The 18,445-nt window shown below is 42.6% G+C and overlaps 1 protein-coding gene and 1 long non-coding RNA gene across 2 annotated transcripts; one reads left to right on the forward strand and one right to left on the reverse strand.

The window, feature by feature from the left end:
• The first annotated feature begins 4,577 nt into the window (after positions 1–4,577).
• Positions 4,578–6,191, forward strand: LOC139024260 (uncharacterized). Its single transcript, XR_011475538.1, has 2 exons — positions 4,578–4,963; positions 5,203–6,191. It is a non-coding gene; the product is annotated as an uncharacterized lncRNA (long non-coding RNA).
• Positions 6,192–9,323: 3,132 nt separating this feature from the next.
• rdh14a (retinol dehydrogenase 14a) lies at positions 9,324–17,265 on the reverse strand. The gene is made up of 2 exons (XM_024137637.2): positions 16,508–17,265; positions 9,324–13,165 (listed from the first exon to the last, which is right to left on the reverse strand). The coding sequence occupies exons 1-2, from the start codon at positions 16,859–16,861 to the stop codon at positions 12,548–12,550; spliced, it is 972 nt and encodes a 323-aa protein (XP_023993405.1). The 5' UTR covers positions 16,862–17,265; the 3' UTR covers positions 9,324–12,547.
• Between the last annotated feature and the right edge of the window lie 1,180 nt (positions 17,266–18,445).

Genomic DNA, 18,445 nt, shown 5'->3' on the forward strand with positions numbered 1-18,445 from the left:
CTGAACTCTCCTACTGCTTTACAGTAGAGCACCAGGGCTCCTGAACTCTCCTACTGCTTTACAGTAGAGCACCAGGGCTCCTGAACTCTCCTACTGCTTTACAGTAGAGCACCAGGGCTCCTCCTGAACTGTCCTTCGACTTTACAGTAAACTCTTCCAGATGATTAACGAGCGTTGAGTGACACGCGTGACTCTTCACTGCTGCTCCTGTCCTGGCTTTCACTAGAACACAATGCTCTGTGTTACATGGACTGGAACGCTCACTGCAAGTAGCTAAAACTCTACTGACCAATGAAGCCATTGACAAACGATCTCAAATTAACTCACCATATGTAACTCAAAATAACTCACCGTATCTAACTCCAAACTGTACTGACCCAGAAAGCCATTGAAAAACCCAGCAAATAACTGCAAAGTCTACTTTAGAGTGTCAAAGCAGACCGTATTGATGAATGCCAGTGGTTATGTCGACTATAAATAATGTCAATGTCACTTCAGGAGAATGTGAGGCTTTTGGCGTTACACTGATTCCACACCACCTGCGTTGTGTGCAAGAGTGTTGCTAAATAAATCTACCGAAATTCCATTCCATGAAGGCAAACTCAGTATGAAATGACTGTGAATGTCTGTGGTTATTCAAGAGACTATTCAAGGATACCTTTTTAAAAATACATTTTTTGGGGGTATTTTATTATTTTATGGACAGTGATAGTCAGAAAGAAGAGGGGAGACAGAGAGGAAGGGCGGATGAGATTCGTACCCATGTCGCCAGAGGTATATGTGGCCTGGAGTCTGGGGACTCCTGCACATTCAAGGATCGTTTTTTTATTTTTGCATTTGTTTCACCTTTCCTCACCAATCCTAGAAATGTGAGCTGTCTAATGGGGTCACGGCACTAACGTAAGAAGTCAATACCACCTACTACCTGGATTCACCAGCATTCTGCACCCCAAAGGATAAGAGGCCAGGCAAGGCAACATTAGTGAGGCCCAGCTGGCTATCTACTGTAGGTCTTCTACACCATGTTTGACTGAGTGTTGAGGCAGGATAGCAAAACAAGAACTGAACTGATATGTCAAATGTCTCAAACCATGAGCCTTGCAGTAGAAATGGAAGACTTAACACCTAACATGGTCTAAGTCACACCATAACACTACACTAAAACGAGCATAAAGAACCTGTGTTATTGGCACCAGCCCTGACCATAAATGTAACTACATTTCACAACATCCATATATTTATCCAACTCAGTGAACTTTCATATGTGATGAGTGAGAACATACTGTATATATATATATATATGGGTATTTTACTCTGTTGTGCTGATGTTTTCATTACTGAGTCCTACCCTATGATTAATTGCAAAATGTCCCATATGTGCAACAATGCCATCAATAACCTTGCATTCGAGCTTAAATCTACACTGCCATAGCATTTAAAAGGTAGACAGAGTATTAACAGTAGACAGAGTATTTTACATACATATCCCCACTGATCCGAATACCCTTCTTATCACTCAGCAATTACTCCATTTGAAACCTTGCGTTAGTAATCATTACAAATCGCAATGGCACAATAAACCACCAGAGTTATGACAGCAGAGAATAATTCATTATGGACATGGGGAGAAGTTGAAAAGTTCAATAGAGGGGTCTGTGTGGAGCTTTATACAGTGGTGGATGTACAGGATACTCTGGGCTAAGCAAAAATAACGCCACTGTTTTCCTTGTACTTGTGGTTGGCTTGGCCCGCGGCCAGGAGGTATTTAGGACTGGCACATAACTGGCACATTCGTCACGATGGAAAATKAAGCCGGACCAGAGCAGGTTACATTGACAGCACGACCGAGAGACACCTAACTTGAGGTTAGTTCATGCTTCCATAATGTTTATGTGACAGAATGCTCAAGAGGACAGTTAACATTCCTACCCATCTTAGAMCGCAGTGAAGTCTTATGTGTGTGTGAGGTATCTGAAAGAAGGCTTTTACAGAATACCCTATGGGCCTTTGTTAGAGCTACGATGAAACCTCAAGCAATCAGTGCTCTTGTAATGCACTGAAATGCATCGTTTTTCCAACACTACATGCAATCGTTTGCGGTATACTTCTTGAAATCAGCAATGGATGGGAGAGTTTGCCTGCCACTAATTTCGCCAAACCACCTAGTCGTTGTGTTCCCATGGGGTGACTCAGCAGCTGAGAAATTAACTGTGTTTTAAACCTGGCTGAGAGCAGGAACACACAGTAAAGAAACCGACCCGTTGGACTGCATGCTTGATGTGAGGCACCRATTTTTCCCATGTTGATGCAATGATTATGTGGTTTAGTAAAGTGAGCCACGAGACGTTCTGTTTGTTTACACCGGTTAGGCTATTTTTACCAGGAAACTTTTGTTTTCACAGTAGAGTTGAGTCACACTGTAACCTTAGCAACAGTTTTTTCCCCCCTTGCCTATTTTAAGTTTAAAAAGTGTATTTAACCTTTTATTTAACTAGGCAAAATCAGTTAAGAACAAATTCTTATTTACAATGATGGCCTACCCCGGCGAAAACCCTCCACTAACGCGGACGATGCTGGGCCAATTGTGCGCCGGCCCTATGGGACACCCGATCACGGCCGGTTGTGATACAGCTCGGAATCGAACCAGGGTCTGTAGTGACTCCTCTAGCACTGAGATGCAGTGCCTTAGACCGCTGCAGCACTCGGGAGCCCCTCTACTATTGCAATGCCTATGTATTGCATTGATATAGTATGAAAGAAAAATCAAGCCCGCAAGTGCTGGTAGTCATCCTCTCCTTTTAATCGGTGTCTAAATTGGAAGCCCAGCTGAGTATAAAAACTTACACAAAAAAATGATGTAAAGCAGTCTGGATTCAAAAGTAAAATACAGATCTTCTCAAGTGATATTGTTGCAATATAAATTGAATTGAAGTGTGTGACCTATTTTAAGACGTTTCGGAACGCAACAGTCCAAAACTGAGAGATGCCGGATCCTGTTCCGACAGGAGCAATGCTAACAACATATTGTAAAGGAACAGATGACGATCAACAACGATCTTGGATGTGTCTCTTGCACTCACTTTAATCTAGGCAACTGTTTCGGAAATAAGACTAGCTACCTGCACAACTTGATTGTCAAGTAATTTTGGGAAAACTCCTGTCTCATGGATTATGTAGATTATTATTCCTATCTGGCTGTATAAAAGTCTCCCTGAATCTCTGAGAGAGATTGAACCAAGAGACCCTGGACACTGACTCTCATCATCAGTTATCTGGATAAGACCGGCAGGCAGCCTAGCGGAAAGACCGGGAGGCAGCCTAGCGGTAAGACCGGCAGGCAGTCTAGCGGTAAGACCGGCAGGCGGCCTAGCGGTAAGACCTGCAGGGACCGTTCCTAGCGATAAGACCGTCAAGCGCGTCTAGCGTAACCGGGCAGCGTCCTACGATAAGACACGGCGCTACGAAGACCGACAGGCGGCCTAGCGATAAGACCGACAGGCGGCCTAGCGATAAGACCGACAGGCGGCCTAGCGATAAGACCGGCAGGCGGCCTAGCGGTAAGACAGACAGGCGGCCTAGCGGTAAGACCGACAGGCGGCCTAGCGGTAAGACCGACAGGCGGCCTAGCGATAAGACCGACAGGCGGCCTAGCGATAAGACCGACAGGCGGCCCAGCGATAAGACCGGCAGGCGGCCTAGCGGTAAGACAGACAGGCGGCCTAGCGGTAAGACCGACAGGCGGCCTAGCGATAAGACCGACAGGCGGCCTAGCGATAAGACCGACAGGCGGCCTAGCGATAAGACCGACAGGCGGCCTAGCGGTAAGACCGGCAGGCGGCCTAGCGGTAAGACCGGCAGGCAGCCTAGCGATAAGACCGACAGGCGGCCTAGCGATAAGACCGACAGGCGGCCTAGCRGTAAGACCGGCAGGCGGCCTAGCGATAAGACCGGCAGGCAGCCTAGCGGTAAGACAGTGACACTTTGGAGTTGCACTGTATACTCAAGTAATTTGATCATTCTTAGATTTATTGAGTTGTTTAAAATAATATGTTATATTTAATGCTTCTGTTGAATAGTTTGAACTGGAAGCTACAACCTTTGGACTTCACAATGATGGTAAGACATTACATATATTTGTTTTCTTATTACATATTGTTTATGTGAACTTCAACATTAAACTGGTAGATAGATGTTTTGTTTGAAACTTGATAAAATTATAGTTTAAAGGAGCAATTTGCAATTAGAAATATAACAATGCAACACCCCACCACTGTTTTGGTAAACGGCTGAGGGATGGTGCTGGAGAAATGTAACCACTCTCAAATTTTGGACTGTGACGAAGTCCAACGTCTCAACTGAGGGTTCCATTTTGCACCATCTGCCCCTCTGTCACCTGTCCAGGCCTAGTGTGACATGGACACTGATTGTGAAAAGTTGACAGGGTAGCACATCACTATTTCTGTATCTTTGACATCCTTACAAATACAGAAAAATACAGTAGCTCTCTCCTCTCTCTCTCATATCTCCTCTCTCCCCCCCCCCCCCCCCTCTCTCTCTCTCTGTACCAGAAGAAAATGGATGGCACTGTGAACTTCTACAGACCCTGGGACCAGTACAAAACTGGTTCTGGAAACATCTGGAGAGTACTGGCTGGGTGAGACTTTACTTCAAAGAAACATGCTATATCTGGAGAGCACCGGCTGGATAAAAGTTTACTTCATAGAAATATGAGGAAACATCAATTATTCAGGACTGGAGAACATCCACCTCCTTACTAAGAAGAGGGTGGACATGGAGAACATCCACCTCCTTACTAAGAAGGAAGAAGGGTGGACATGGAGAACATCCACCTCCTTACTAAGAAGGAAGAAGGGTGGACATGGAGGACTTTGAGAGAAACAGAGAGACTCAGAGGTTGATGGCTACAAGATGCACGTCACTGGCTTCCAAAATGGAAGTGCAGGTGAGTGAGGAATTAGATATGTTGTTTTTGGGAATATTAACACAAAAGTCACTGCTCCATCGTCATAGTTTTCTGGGAGCACATGCACTGTGTTTCTGTGTTTGTCCTATAAACCTCAGAGAAAATGTTCACCAATACTTTATTTGGCTGTAATGACAYACCCCTATGCAAAACAGGAGTAACACTCATAAACACAGGACAAATGGACTCATGAACATTTTTTTTCTCTGTTTTTCAAGGGAGTCACTGAAGCTTCTTACCGGGTAGAATTCTCCGCCTTCGACAAAGACAATGACGCTCCGCCTCAGAAGTTACTATGCGGCATTTTGGTATATGAGTTGCCACAATGCAAACATCAACAGATTGTACTTATGGGGAAAGACACAATATGTTACTACTGGTGTTAACTGTGCTACGYGGAAAAGTTATTTTCTTGGATTTTTCTTGGCCATCTCTATGAAGGTCAGACCAGTGTCAGACCACTGAAGAGAAGCAGCCAGCAGGGTCTCCCAATGTCTGTTGCAGGGACTTCGACCCGCTACTCTGACATTACAGTATCTCATTAATCATCCAATCATTGCCACCTGTATCAGATGAGACGTGGGATATCTGTTTTATAAATGTTATGTGTGTTTCTGACCTGACAACTTTAACTTTATCTACAAACATTGTGTTGATGATGAGCAGGACCCTGCCTTCTGGCAATGCAGCTAAATGTTTAATGGTTATCACATTTATCTTTATTGTCCTCTTGCTGTGTAATGCAACCGTATGCAACCATATGCAGTCATTACAGTCCGCACATTCCATACAGATTTTCAGTACCCTTCATAATGACTAGGTTGCAGACTGCACTCTCGTATCTGAAACAATCATGTCTAGCGTCAAATGTTTTGATGAAGGGGCCTGCTTCGTGTTACGGAGAGGCAATAGCTAGTGGAGTAGTCTCTCAAATGCAGGTCCTTTGGCAGTTATCATTGCCAGACCGAATGCCTCGAATAGCATGTCATTAGCTACTTTGACCCTGCATGACACAATAATTGCAGCACTAAAGGAAGGCAATGGAAAGGATCTGAATGTCATGCGTAGCGTGAAGTCCCTAAGCGGAATGAAGGTATGTTTACATTTGCTGACTAAAATGAGGACTGTTGTTTATGGACTATCCAGTATGAATATATTTTTTAACACTTTTTGATCACGAGCAAAATACACCCAATAAATAAACGTATGAACAAAGGTATTTTAATAATGTTTTAGGTAAGGGACCAAAACTCCTCTTTGAACACAATTCATACAAAATTATGTGGACACCCCTTCAAATGAGTGGATTTGGCTATTTCAGCCACACCCATTGCTGACAGGTGTAGAGTATACAATCGAGCACACAGCCATGCAATCTCCATAGACAAACATTGGCAGTAAAATGGCCTTAATGAAGAGCTCAGTGACTTTTAACTTGGCACCGTCATAGTATGCCACCTTTCCAACAAGTCAGTTCGTCAAATTTCTGCCCTGCTAGAGCTGCCCCGGTCAACTGTAAGTGCTGTTATTGTGAAGTGGAAACGTCTAGGAGCAACAATGGCTCAGCCGCAAAGTGGTAGGCCACCCAAGCTGAATGCCGCAGCGTGTAGCACGTGCAACACTCACTACCGAGTTCCAAACTGCCTCTGGAAGCAACTTCAGCACAACTGTTAGTCAGGAGCTTCATGAAATGGGTTTCCATGGCCGACCAGCCGCGCACACAAGCCCGAAAATCACCATGCGCAATGCCAAGCATCGGCTGGAGCGGTGTAAAGTTCGCAGCCATTGGACTCCGGAGCAGTGGAAATGCGTTCTCTGGAGTGATGAATCAAGCTTCACCATCTGGCAGTCCGACAGAAGAATCTGGGTTTGGCGGATGCCAGGAGAACTCTGCCTGCCAATGCATAGTGCCAACTGTAAAGTTTGGTGGAGGAGGAATACTGGTCTGGGGCTGTTTTTCATGGTTCAGGCCCCTTAGTTCCAGTGAAGGGATATCTTAACGCTACAGCATACAATGACATTCTAAACTATTCTGTGCTTCCAACTTTGTGGCAACAGTTTGAGGAAGGCCCTTTCCTGTTTCAGCATGACAATGCCCCCGTGCACAAAGTGAGGTCCATACAGATATGGTTTGTCAAGTTCGGTGCGGAAGAACTTGACTGGCCGGGCACAGAGCCCTGATCTCAACCCCATCGAACACCTTTGGGATGAATTGGAACGCCGACTGCGAGCCAGGCCTAATCGCCCAACATCAGTGCCCGACCTCACTAATGTTGCTGAATGAAAAGCAAGTCCCCGAAGCAATGTTCCAACATCTAGTGGAAAGCCTTCCCAGAAGAGTGCAGGCTGTTATAACAGCAAAAGGGCGACCGACTCCATATTAATGCCCATAATTTTGGAATGAGATGTTTGACGAGTAGGTGTCCACATACTTCTGGTCATACAGTGTACGTGATGTATGGCCTGTATTTAGCCTGTATGTGTATGTGTTTCATTAGATTTAACGAGCGATACATTAGCTATCTAACTTAATCAACCTCATTCCATTCAACACGATAGTAATAATCATATATGCCAGTTAGCAGACAGTTTTATCCTACGCGAATTACAGTCATGCGTGCATACATTTTAGGTATGGGTGGTCCCAGGATCGTACCCACCATCCTGGCGTTGCAAACAGCCTGTTGAAAACCTCAGTGAATATATTGCATCTAGATTCTAAATGAAGGATGAAGGTCAATGGAGAACATATTAAGAAATATCTTACAGCTTCTCCATAAGTCTTTCAGTTTCTACATGATTTAGCCTGTGTGTTTGCATGGTCTTCACCGTTTGAGGTCTAACTATCCAGTGTTTGTGTTGGAGGTCATGCGGGTATTGATGTAGATTCTCCCATTAGTGCTTGGAACACTAAAATACAGTACCTTCCAAGAGTCCATCTGATGCAAATGTTTATTCACTTTGTAAATCACCCCAAAATGTTCCTCCAGGGATCAAATTTGAGAAACAATTGAAGCATGTTGCGTTACAAATGAGTTGCTGGTGGAATGTTTTCTTGTAAAATGCTGTTTGGTTTTTCCAAATTAGGTGTCTACATAAAATTCCCATCCGTCGCTCAGTCCCACCGGTAGCATTAGTGAAACATATTTACTTGTCTACGTTGTCAGTAGATGGGGATGTCTATGACAAGGATTCGCTGTGTCCTTTGGGTGAAAAGTGAATTAGTAGAGGGAAATGATTGAGGGAAAAGAAAACATAAATTGGTAGAAGGTTCATTACACTTATTTGCGACTGCCATTAAATGTCAGAGAAATGCAGTGCCTTCATCCTGCTCTACCTATTGCTTGATTAGCTGTATCAAAACCAAGCATTCGAACCAGGGACTGTAGTGACACCTCTTGCACTGAGATGCAGTGCTTTAGACGGCTGGGCCACTTGGCAGCCCACATTCAGATGCTCTGGGCCAATACGGTGTAACTTTGCTGTAGCACCACTTCCAGCTCCATATCTGCCCTGCTTTAGTACACCCCAAGTTATCAGCTTGATTAGGCCATGCTTGACTTCCCTTCTTAGGAAAATCTACACATTTCCCATGAAAGATTTACACTCATTTAATCACAGCCATGTGTGAATAGCCCCCGTGTCATTGAATAACGTTGCAAATGACAGAAGTAAAAAGACGGCTGCGTGTTTTCCTTTGACATGCCAGAGAATCCAGATATGTCTTTAAACTGTGAGAGAAATGAACTGTGTTTCGAATCGTATGTCTAAACAGCAACGGCTAACTCAGGGGATGCTTTCGGAATCTGTGGATTTTCTTGGCACTTTCGCTGAAGATGTTATATTTGCTTATCGTTTGGCCAGTTGCTGTCGTCACTTCGGCTCGCACTGGAGCACTTCACCTCATTATAGAACGTCAAAAACGTCCTATATCCTCCTTCCTGTTGGATATCTTGGATAAACAAACCACTTGGCTTGAGAACCACGGGCCTCCGTTTCAGAAGGGGAGGCGAGTTAATAGCTGTGTTGTCCCGAGCAGTTTCCCAGCTACTGGTTACGCTAGGCTAGGTCAATAAAACCCAATCCCCCAGAAATGTTCTCTCAAATTTTACAGGCACTCCGATTTATTTTCACTTTGTGTAAAACAAATGAGCAAGGCAATAAAGTAGATAGCATTTTTTTCATCTGGGGGGGGCCAAGTCCAACATAAATACATGACTGAATAAAAAATAATTGATGTAGCAAACAATGAAATAACAGTGAGACTATGGTTGTAATTCAATACCAGTGGAACGATATAACTAAAATGAGATCTGTAGCCTAATAATGTCAACTCTAATATACTGTATTCATTTTTTTTATTGAGTCGGTGTAATGGTGGAGAACTGAACATGACACGTTGTGCTACTCTGGGAATAACAAGTGAGTCTTAAGTTTGAGTTTCAAACTTACTCACCAGAAATGTCCCCCCCCAAAAAGGAAATGAGATGCATTTATTTTCAGTTGCTGTATTGCATACGTACACATAACAGCATTTCAAACACAAATTTAACCAATGGAAATGCCCCCAGTGTAGCGCTACATGATAAAGAGGACATTCAAACACGCATTAGACTGTTTACTATACATTACACTGAGGTGGACAGCAATCAATTTAAATTGAATCTGCATGCACTGCCTTTCACAAAAGTTGTAATGTATTTGAAGATGCAATATGTACATTTTTGGGGGAATGCAACAAAATTCACATAGAAATGTCAATTATAGATCTGTCATTTTCATTGAAATCAAATCTAAGAAACAGTCATATGTTCTAACTGCGCTATTTCTATGCTTCCCATTTTTAAGTTTAATTTTTGTGTCTTTCACTTTCGGTTTTGTACACCAGCTTCAAACAGCTGAAAATATATTTTTGGTTATGGAAAAGATATTTCACAGCACTTCAGACGATACAACAATTCTCTACACTATACTTGCTTGTTTTCTCACAAACTGAAATTAGGCAAACTATAACAATTTTTGCAATCAGGAAATTGCAGAGTGATTTCTGCATAGCGCCTCTTTAAAAGGTAGTAACAGATTTTATTTGTTTATTGGAAAAGGGGGTTGGCTAACTAACTTTATGTTGGCTTACATAGAGCCTACACTGTAAGTCACACAATAAGGAATTGCAATACTTGGCAGCATAGATTGCCTCCCACTTGTGAGGCACCAATGCGGTATGCATCATTAAAAGGCACTATGTTCCAAAATTTGGCTTATTTTCTTTATTTGTTAAACAAACAAGATTTATCTTTAATGAGAAATGGCCTGAGACCTTTTTTCTCAGCGATAAAGATGGATCGGATAAACTCTGCTCTACCCTCGGATTTCCAACTTGTTTTCAGGCTTGTCGGTGCTCCTTCTAAATGATCCAGAAAATGCCCCTAATGGAAATTGCAGGTGGGAAATGCATTATAAATCTGGGGGTCTTGCTACCATTTCATTTGGAGAGAAGCGGTTAATCTACAATTTAATATAGAGAGAAAACATTCCTGAGTAATTACTGTGCATTATAAAATACTGTGTACAGGACAAGCAGCTAGCATGGCTGATTAGAGCCTAACTGGCTTCCAAAACGGCACCGATTTAGGACCCATTTCTCTCCGAAGTGAGTCTGTAAATGAAGCCAGTCCATAAGGTTTATTTAATTATGAGCGTACAATAATGGACCCTTGTATTTCGGCACTATGAGGAAAACTATCCAAACACACTGAAGGTGACGTACACCACCAAAACATCTGTGCAATTTCTCCCCTACCTGCTGTAAAAAGCATAAAAAATAAATAAAAAAAAGACATTAAAACAATAAATAATGAACTTTGAGTTGGTATGTTAACCACCTGTAATGTGAAAAGGCTACATTGGGGCAAAGCGGCGTGGAAGTCATTTACATTCGGCTCATCACTACCTCCATTAAAGCACAGAGCAGTTTGAAATGGGAGACAGAAAAACAACAATGATATGCAAGTCAATAATTGATTCATGGTCAGCTAGTAGATGTAGTCAGTGTGTCACAAGGTTTGAAAACCAATCATTAAAATAGGAGGCTACATTAGAGAAGTAATGAGACATTAGTTACCGTTAATTAAAACGGGATCATTCGGCATGACATGATCGGGTTCCCACGAGTGGCGCAGCGGTCTAAGGCACTGCATCTCAGGGTTTGAGGAGTCACTACAGACACCCTGGTTTGATTCCAGGCTGTATCACAACCGGCCGTGAGTCGGAATCCCATAGGGCGGTGCACAATTGGCCCAGCTTCGTCTGGGTTTGGCCGGTGTAAGCCGTCATTGTAAATACGAATTTGTTCTTAACTGACTTGCCTAGTTAAATAAAGGTTAAATATATATATTTTTTTAAATGACTGGTAGATTGCGTATTAGGCTACATTAGGTACATTGTGCAGTAGGCTAATTCAAGTCCATTCATATTGGCATAGTTTAATACATAAGAATTAGGCTGATCACAAAAACCCATCTCAGAATTCACTGATAATCACAGTGATAGGACTGCATCAAGACTTCTCTATAAGTCCCCTTGTAGCATGTCATAGTGTATTGTTTCATGTTGTGATGGTATGTTTCAGTTAATACCGTGTGTTTCATGTACATGGAGTATTGAACACTGGTCACTATAATAATGTTTACATACTGTTTCACCCACTTCATATGACCACTACCGTTCAAAAGTTTGGGGTAAACTTAGAAATGTCCCTGTTTTTTAAAGAAAWWYWWTTTTTTTTGTCCATTAAAATAACATCAAATTGATCAGAAATACAGTGTAGACATTGTTAATGTTGTAAATGACTATTGTAGCTGGAAACGGCAGATTTTTTTATGGAATATCTACATAGGCGTACAGAGGCCCATTATCAACAACCATCACTCCTGTGTTCCAATGGCACGTTGTGTTAGCTAATCCAAGTTGATCATTTTAAAAGGATAATTGATCATTAGAAAACCGTTTTGCAATTATGTTAACACAGCTGAAAACTGTTGTGCTGATTAAAGAAGTAATACAACTGGCCTTCACTTGTTAAATCCACCACAATCAGGATTGATGAAGGGGAGTGAGTGTTGTGTGTGTATTGTTAGGTTTACTGCACTGTTGTGTATGTGACCAATACAATTTGATTTGATATTGTGATGGCATGTTTCAGTGAATACAGCGTTTCATGTTGTGATGGCATGTTTCAGTGTAACTTGACGTCACGTACGCAGAATCAAATGCAGGTACATTCAGCTTGAGATCATAGCAACAATCTCCCTTCACTTAGAGTTTAATATAATTGACAGCATGGTATAACAACATACCAGTGAAAAATAATTGTGTCATGGCAATATAATCACAATGCATAGCAACAGGCATCCAGGGCACAGTTCTCTGCAGTACGAAGCAAAAAAAACTCACTTCTCTTTGCATTCACACTACCCTTGCCTTTTGCTCGTTCACTTCACCTTTTTTGAGGTCCAAGTCCTCTTTGCGTTCACATTGGAGGGAGTGAAAGGTTGACGTTCTTTATCACATGGTTATGCCCACCATGACTTCACTAATATCCCAAAGTTTCCTGGCCACCTCTTGGTCCGTAGCTTTGGGCAGGAGTTTCTGCTCCTGGCAGTCTGCAAAGCACTTCCCCTGGACCTCCTCCACGTCGGGCGAGCAGGCCAGGTAGACCGAGGTCTGCGCCCCCTCCTCTGGGCTCTTGAAGAAGGCCCTGGATGCCAGCTCCCACAGGGGCTTGGCCAGGAGGGGGATATTGACATGCCTCCCCAGGTTAGTCCTCACTATCCCCGGGGTCAATGCATTGACCGCCACCCCCGTCCCCTCGAGGCGGCGGGCCAGCTCGCAGGTGAAGAGGAGGTTGGCTAGCTTGCTTCGGCCATAGGCAAAGGCCTTGTCGTAGCGCCGTTCGCTACTCAGGTCGTCAAAGTCGATCTCGCCGTACTTGTAGAGTTTGGAGGAGACCACAACCACACGGCTGGGCGCAGAGCGCTTCAGGAGGTCCAGGAGGAGGTGGGTGAGGAGGAAGTGGCCGAGGTGGTTCACCCCGAACTGCATCTCGAAGCCATCCTCCGTCCTGGTATAAGGGCACTGGTAGATCCCTGCATTGTTGATCAGCACGTCAATCCTGGGCTCTTCCTGTTGGAAAACATACAAATAAAAATAAGATTGGTTACAAGTTTTAATAATGCTCCATGTTGGTGTAATGTTTATAGATGGGTTTATGTTTTATGACAGTGGTTCCCAACCTGGGGTACTAGCACCATGGGGGTCCTATCCACAGGGGGTATTTGAAAAGAGTCACGAGACCATAGGCCTACTGGTAAAATGTACTTCAGGGGTATTCAGTTGGTTGTACAGTAACTGAAAAAGGTTGGGAACCACTGCTTTCTTTAATAGGTACAGTTAAAGTAAGTTATCTATTTATGACATGAGTGCATGTGCAATAAGCCCCAGATTTGACAAATGACAAAACTCTTCCAAAAGGTTTATTTGGCTGTCCCCATAGGAGAACCCTTCTTGCCTTTTTGGGTTCTCTCTGTGGAAGGGTTTTTACATGGAGCCAAATGGTTTCTACCTTGAACCCCCCAAAAAATTATTCACCTATGGGGACAGTCGAAAAATAAAACTTTTAGGTTCTAGATAGCACCTTTTCTTTCTAAGAGAGTAGAGTCTAGTGTGTAAGTGTGATGCAAATGTTATTGTACAGTGAAATGGTACCTGTTATGTCTCTTCTATTTCTCTCTGCAACAGTTGTATTGCTAGCTAGCAAGCTGTTTCACGCCTTCCTCTTCGGGCAAACAGGTTAGCTTGTAGCTATTAAAAATGTCACCTAGTCAGACCATAAATGTTCCATCTGGCTAATAGGCGTTATTAGGTAGGTAATGTTAAGCATAGCACAGATCATTTTTCCAACTAAGCTCACATATTGAATTGTTTTATACCATAGATCATTTAGCTATTTGATTTTGAATTTTAAGCCCACTTTACGTATAAAAGAAAATACTTAAAAAATATTTGATAAAATATAGAAATTTGTCCTTTACTGCTATAGCTCATAGGAATGCATTGAATAACACGTTCATAAATGGCAAAAAAACACAGTAAAAAAATGATCACGTTGGTGTCTAGCCCAAAGTGCTGCATGTCATCATGACACTCACCTGTCTCAATCAATGAGAGAAGATTTGAAATAGACAAGATGGCGGCGTACACATTGTTGGACGACACAACCATAGTAGGCCTGATTACCAACAATGACCAGACAGCCTACAGGGAGGAGGTGAGGGCCCTGGCGGACTGGTGCCAGGAAAATAACCGTCAACAAAACGAAGGTAGCTGATAGTGGACTTCAGGAAAAAGCAGAGTGAGCACGCCCCTATCCACATTGACGGGACCGCAGCGAAGGTGGAAAGTTTCAAGTTCCTACACATCAGCGAACACATCACTGACGATCTGAAATGGTCCACCCACACAGACAGTGTGGTGAAGGCGACGCAACAGCGCCTCTTCGACCTCAGGAGGCTGAAGAAACTTGGCTTGGCCCCCCAAGACCCTCACAAATATTTACAGATGCACAATTGACCTACAGCACCCGATGTAACAGGGAGGCCAAAAAGATAATCAAGGACATCAACCAACCGAGCCACGGTCTGTTCACCCCGCTATCATCCAGAAGACCAGGTCAGTACAGGTGCCTCAAAGGACGAGAGACTGAAAAACAGCTTCAATCTCAAGGCCATCAGACTTTTAAATAGCCATCTCCAGCCAGCTACCACCCGGCTACTCAACCCTACACCTTCGAGGCTGCTGCCCTATATACATGGAATCACTGGTCACTTTAATAATGGAACACTAGCCACTTTAAATAACATTTACATACTACTTTACTAATTTCATATGTATATACTGTATTCTATTCTACTGTATTTTAGTCAATGCCACTCCGACATTGCTTGTCCTAATATTGATATATTTCTTAATTCCATTATTTTACCTTTAGATGTGTGTGTATTGTTGTGAAATGTAGATATTACTGCACGGTTGGAGCTAGGAACACAAGCATGTCACTAAACACGCAATAACATCTGCTAAATACAGTACCAGTCAAAAGTTGTACATTGTGGAATAATAGTGAAGACAAACTATGAAATAACAAATATGGAATCATGTAGTAACCCCCCAAAAAAGTGTTAAAAAACAAATCTAAATATATTTTAAATTCTTCAAAGAGGTCCCCTTTACCTTGATGACAGCTTTGCACACTCTTGGCATACTCTCAACCAGCTTCACCTGGAATGCTTTTCCAACAGTCTTGAAGGGAATTCCCACATATGGTGAGCACTTGTTGGCTGCTTTTCCTTCACTCTGCGGTCCAACTCCTCCCAAACGGTTGAGGTCGGGTGATTGTGGAGGCCAGACTCATCAGACCAAAAGGACTGATGTCCATTGCTTGTGTTTCTTGGCCCAAGCAAGTCTCTTCTTCTTATTGATGTCCTTTAGTAGTGGTTTCTTTGAAGCAATTCAACCATGAAGGCCTGATTCATGCAGTCTCCTCTGAACAGTTGATGTTGAGATGTGTTTGTTACTTGGAATACTGAAGCATTTATTTGGGCTGCAATTTCTGAGGCTGGTAACTCTAATGATCTTATCATTAGGAGAGGTAACTCAGGGTCTTCCTTTCCTGTGGCGGTCCTCATGAGAGCCAGTTTCATCATAGTGCTTGATGGTTTTTGCAACTGTTCTTGAAGAAACTTTTCAAAGTTCTTGAAATGTTCCGCATTGACTGACCCTCATGTCTTAAAGTAATGATGAACTGTCTTTTCTCTTTGCTTATTTGAGCTGTTTTTGCCATAATATGGACTTGGTCTTTTACCAAATAGGGCTACCTTCTGTATACCACCCCTACCTTGTCACAACACAACTGATTGGCTCAAACACATTAAGAAGGAAATAAATTCCACAAATTAACTTTTAGCAAGGCACACCTGTTAATTGAAATGCATTCCAGCTGGTATCGAGGCAAAGGGTGGCTACTTTTCAAAACGAACCCCCTGCAAATAGACATGGAAGTTTATTAGACATGTGTTGTCTTCCAAGTCTGGAMTTTAGGAATTATCGGCAATTAAAGGTTGGTCGGAAATGATCTGTGCAGCGCTTAACTTTACTTACCTAATAACGCCTATCAGCCAGCTGCAACAATAATGGTCTGACTAGGTGACATTTGTAATAGCTAGTTAGCTAACAGCTTTGATTTGTTTACATGTAGCTGGCAGCTTTTGGGCTAAGAGCAAAATAGTTGTGCAAGAAAAGCAGAGCCATATAACGTTAGTTAGCTAGCTACAGTGCTATGCAAGCTATCTATATATGCAGTATCAATCCTGGCTGGTGAGCTAGCTAAATTAGTAACTACGTATGCTATGCTAAAAACAGTTAGCTAGCTTGACCAGATCTCATCTCACGTCTGAATGGACAGATTACCTTGATGATGTCTTCACAGAAACTGTGCACGGATTTCAGTGACGCGAGGTCCAGGTACTTGATGAGGAGTTCTCCCGAATCTGGACCAGTCTCCAGTCGAATCTCCTGTGCCGCTTCCTCAGTCCTCTTCATGTCCCTGCAAGCCATGATCACCCGACCCCCGTGCCTCAGTAGTTCAACTGTTGTGGCTTTGCCTATGCCACTGTTAGCACCAGTCACTATTATAGTTTTTCCACGCATAATTTGGAAGGATACAGTCAAAGACAGTACAGTATAAAGACAGGCTAAAACTGCTTCTCCAATAAAAATCCCCTGATCACACTTGTACAGGCGACGTTGGCAAGCAAAGCTCATGCGTAGAAGCACGTCATCCGGTCATCTATCCCATGTGCAGACCGTCAAATCAAAGCCCCTACTTCGATATATAGTTGTTTTTTGACTCAAATAAAAACTTGTCAGTTTGTCACTTTCACGAAGTTGGAGTAATAACATGTTCAACTACTTAAAGACATTGGCTCCAATCTAGGTTGTGCCTTTAGCTTTCGAGAAAAATAACAACTAAGGAAGCATTTTTCACTTCTCTCATTGATTTCTCAAACCCTAATCCCCTGCCGGGTCTGTTAATAAGGAAGCGTTCCAGGAAATATCGCGACGTTGCGCTTGTGGTTTTAGAAAATGTTATACAGTTCCTAATCGATGACTGCAATGTCTACCTTTATCACGAAGAGAAGATAAACTAACCTCTGTGGAAGTCCATAACAACTGGACTAAACACTACATTACCCAGAATGCGAAGCAAACGTCAAGCAGTGGTGGCAYGAAAGGTCCCTCTTTCAAAATAAAAGTCAACAATCAAATCCATTTGAAAATAGTAAAAATAAAGAAAAACCCTGGAATGTGTAGGTGTATCCAAACTTTCGACTGGTACTGTATGTGTACTTGTTTATTCATGTCCCCCCTCGTTGTTAATTTGTACTTTGCAGTGGAGTTGGCGTATAAAGGCAGTAGAATATTTGGTTATGCAACTTTTTCCTGGGATTATCAGGTATGTCATGTGTTTTGACAATATTTTACTGTCTGCTATGTTCGCAAGTTTACGTCACTGTACGTAACGCCTGGCTGTCATTGAGAAAGTTGACTAGCCCAGGCTCATAGGCTATACTGTAGATGTCTATTTCATACTGTACATTGGATTTACATTATATTGTAGTATGTCATTGATGATATTATTGTTATATTGTGCCCTGTCTACTGTACCCATGTGGAAGAGAGGAGTTTGGCATATTAGGGAAGCACAGCATTTGTTTATGGAAGTTTTTCCTGTCGGATAATAAAAGTTCAACACCAACCCTTTAGTCATACATATGTAAACTGATCAATGCAGAGGCAATCTACACTCGTCACACAGAGCTAGCAGCACCGGCGAGCTGTCACCAGATACCTACGGATGGGGCAGTTGGTCCTTGGCGTGTAGAACTTGCATTGAAATTTCCGCAAAGCCTCCAAGAAGCATTTCAGTGGACCCTGTAGATACTGATACTGGCTTTACCATGTCATATGTGGCTGTTTAACTTTCTGCTGGCTAATTTAAACTGTCACTTCCTTGTTCATAAATGAAAAATATATAGTACATTGCACGGCCTACATTCTTTACAAATGGGGGAGAAAACATTCAGAACCCCATTCAGAACCCCAATCAGAACCACTGACTATTGGATAAAATGATCTGGGCAGGAGGCTTGTTCTCAAACTCCATCTCATGATAAAAAAAGTCCAGGGTGGATTCCCCGTCAAAAGCAACGCGCAACTGAGTTCCACTCCGTTTGTTTTCCCTGTCATAGGAAAACATTGTGGCTGCTGCAATCACTGTCAATCAAGTGAATGTTGATACGTATTTCTAAATGTTGTATAACATTTTTGTGAATATATATATATATA

The sequence above is a fragment of the Salvelinus sp. IW2-2015 genome, unplaced genomic scaffold, assembly GCF_002910315.2.
Source record: "Salvelinus sp. IW2-2015 unplaced genomic scaffold, ASM291031v2 Un_scaffold1259, whole genome shotgun sequence".
Lineage (NCBI taxonomy): Eukaryota > Metazoa > Chordata > Actinopteri > Salmoniformes > Salmonidae > Salvelinus > Salvelinus sp. IW2-2015.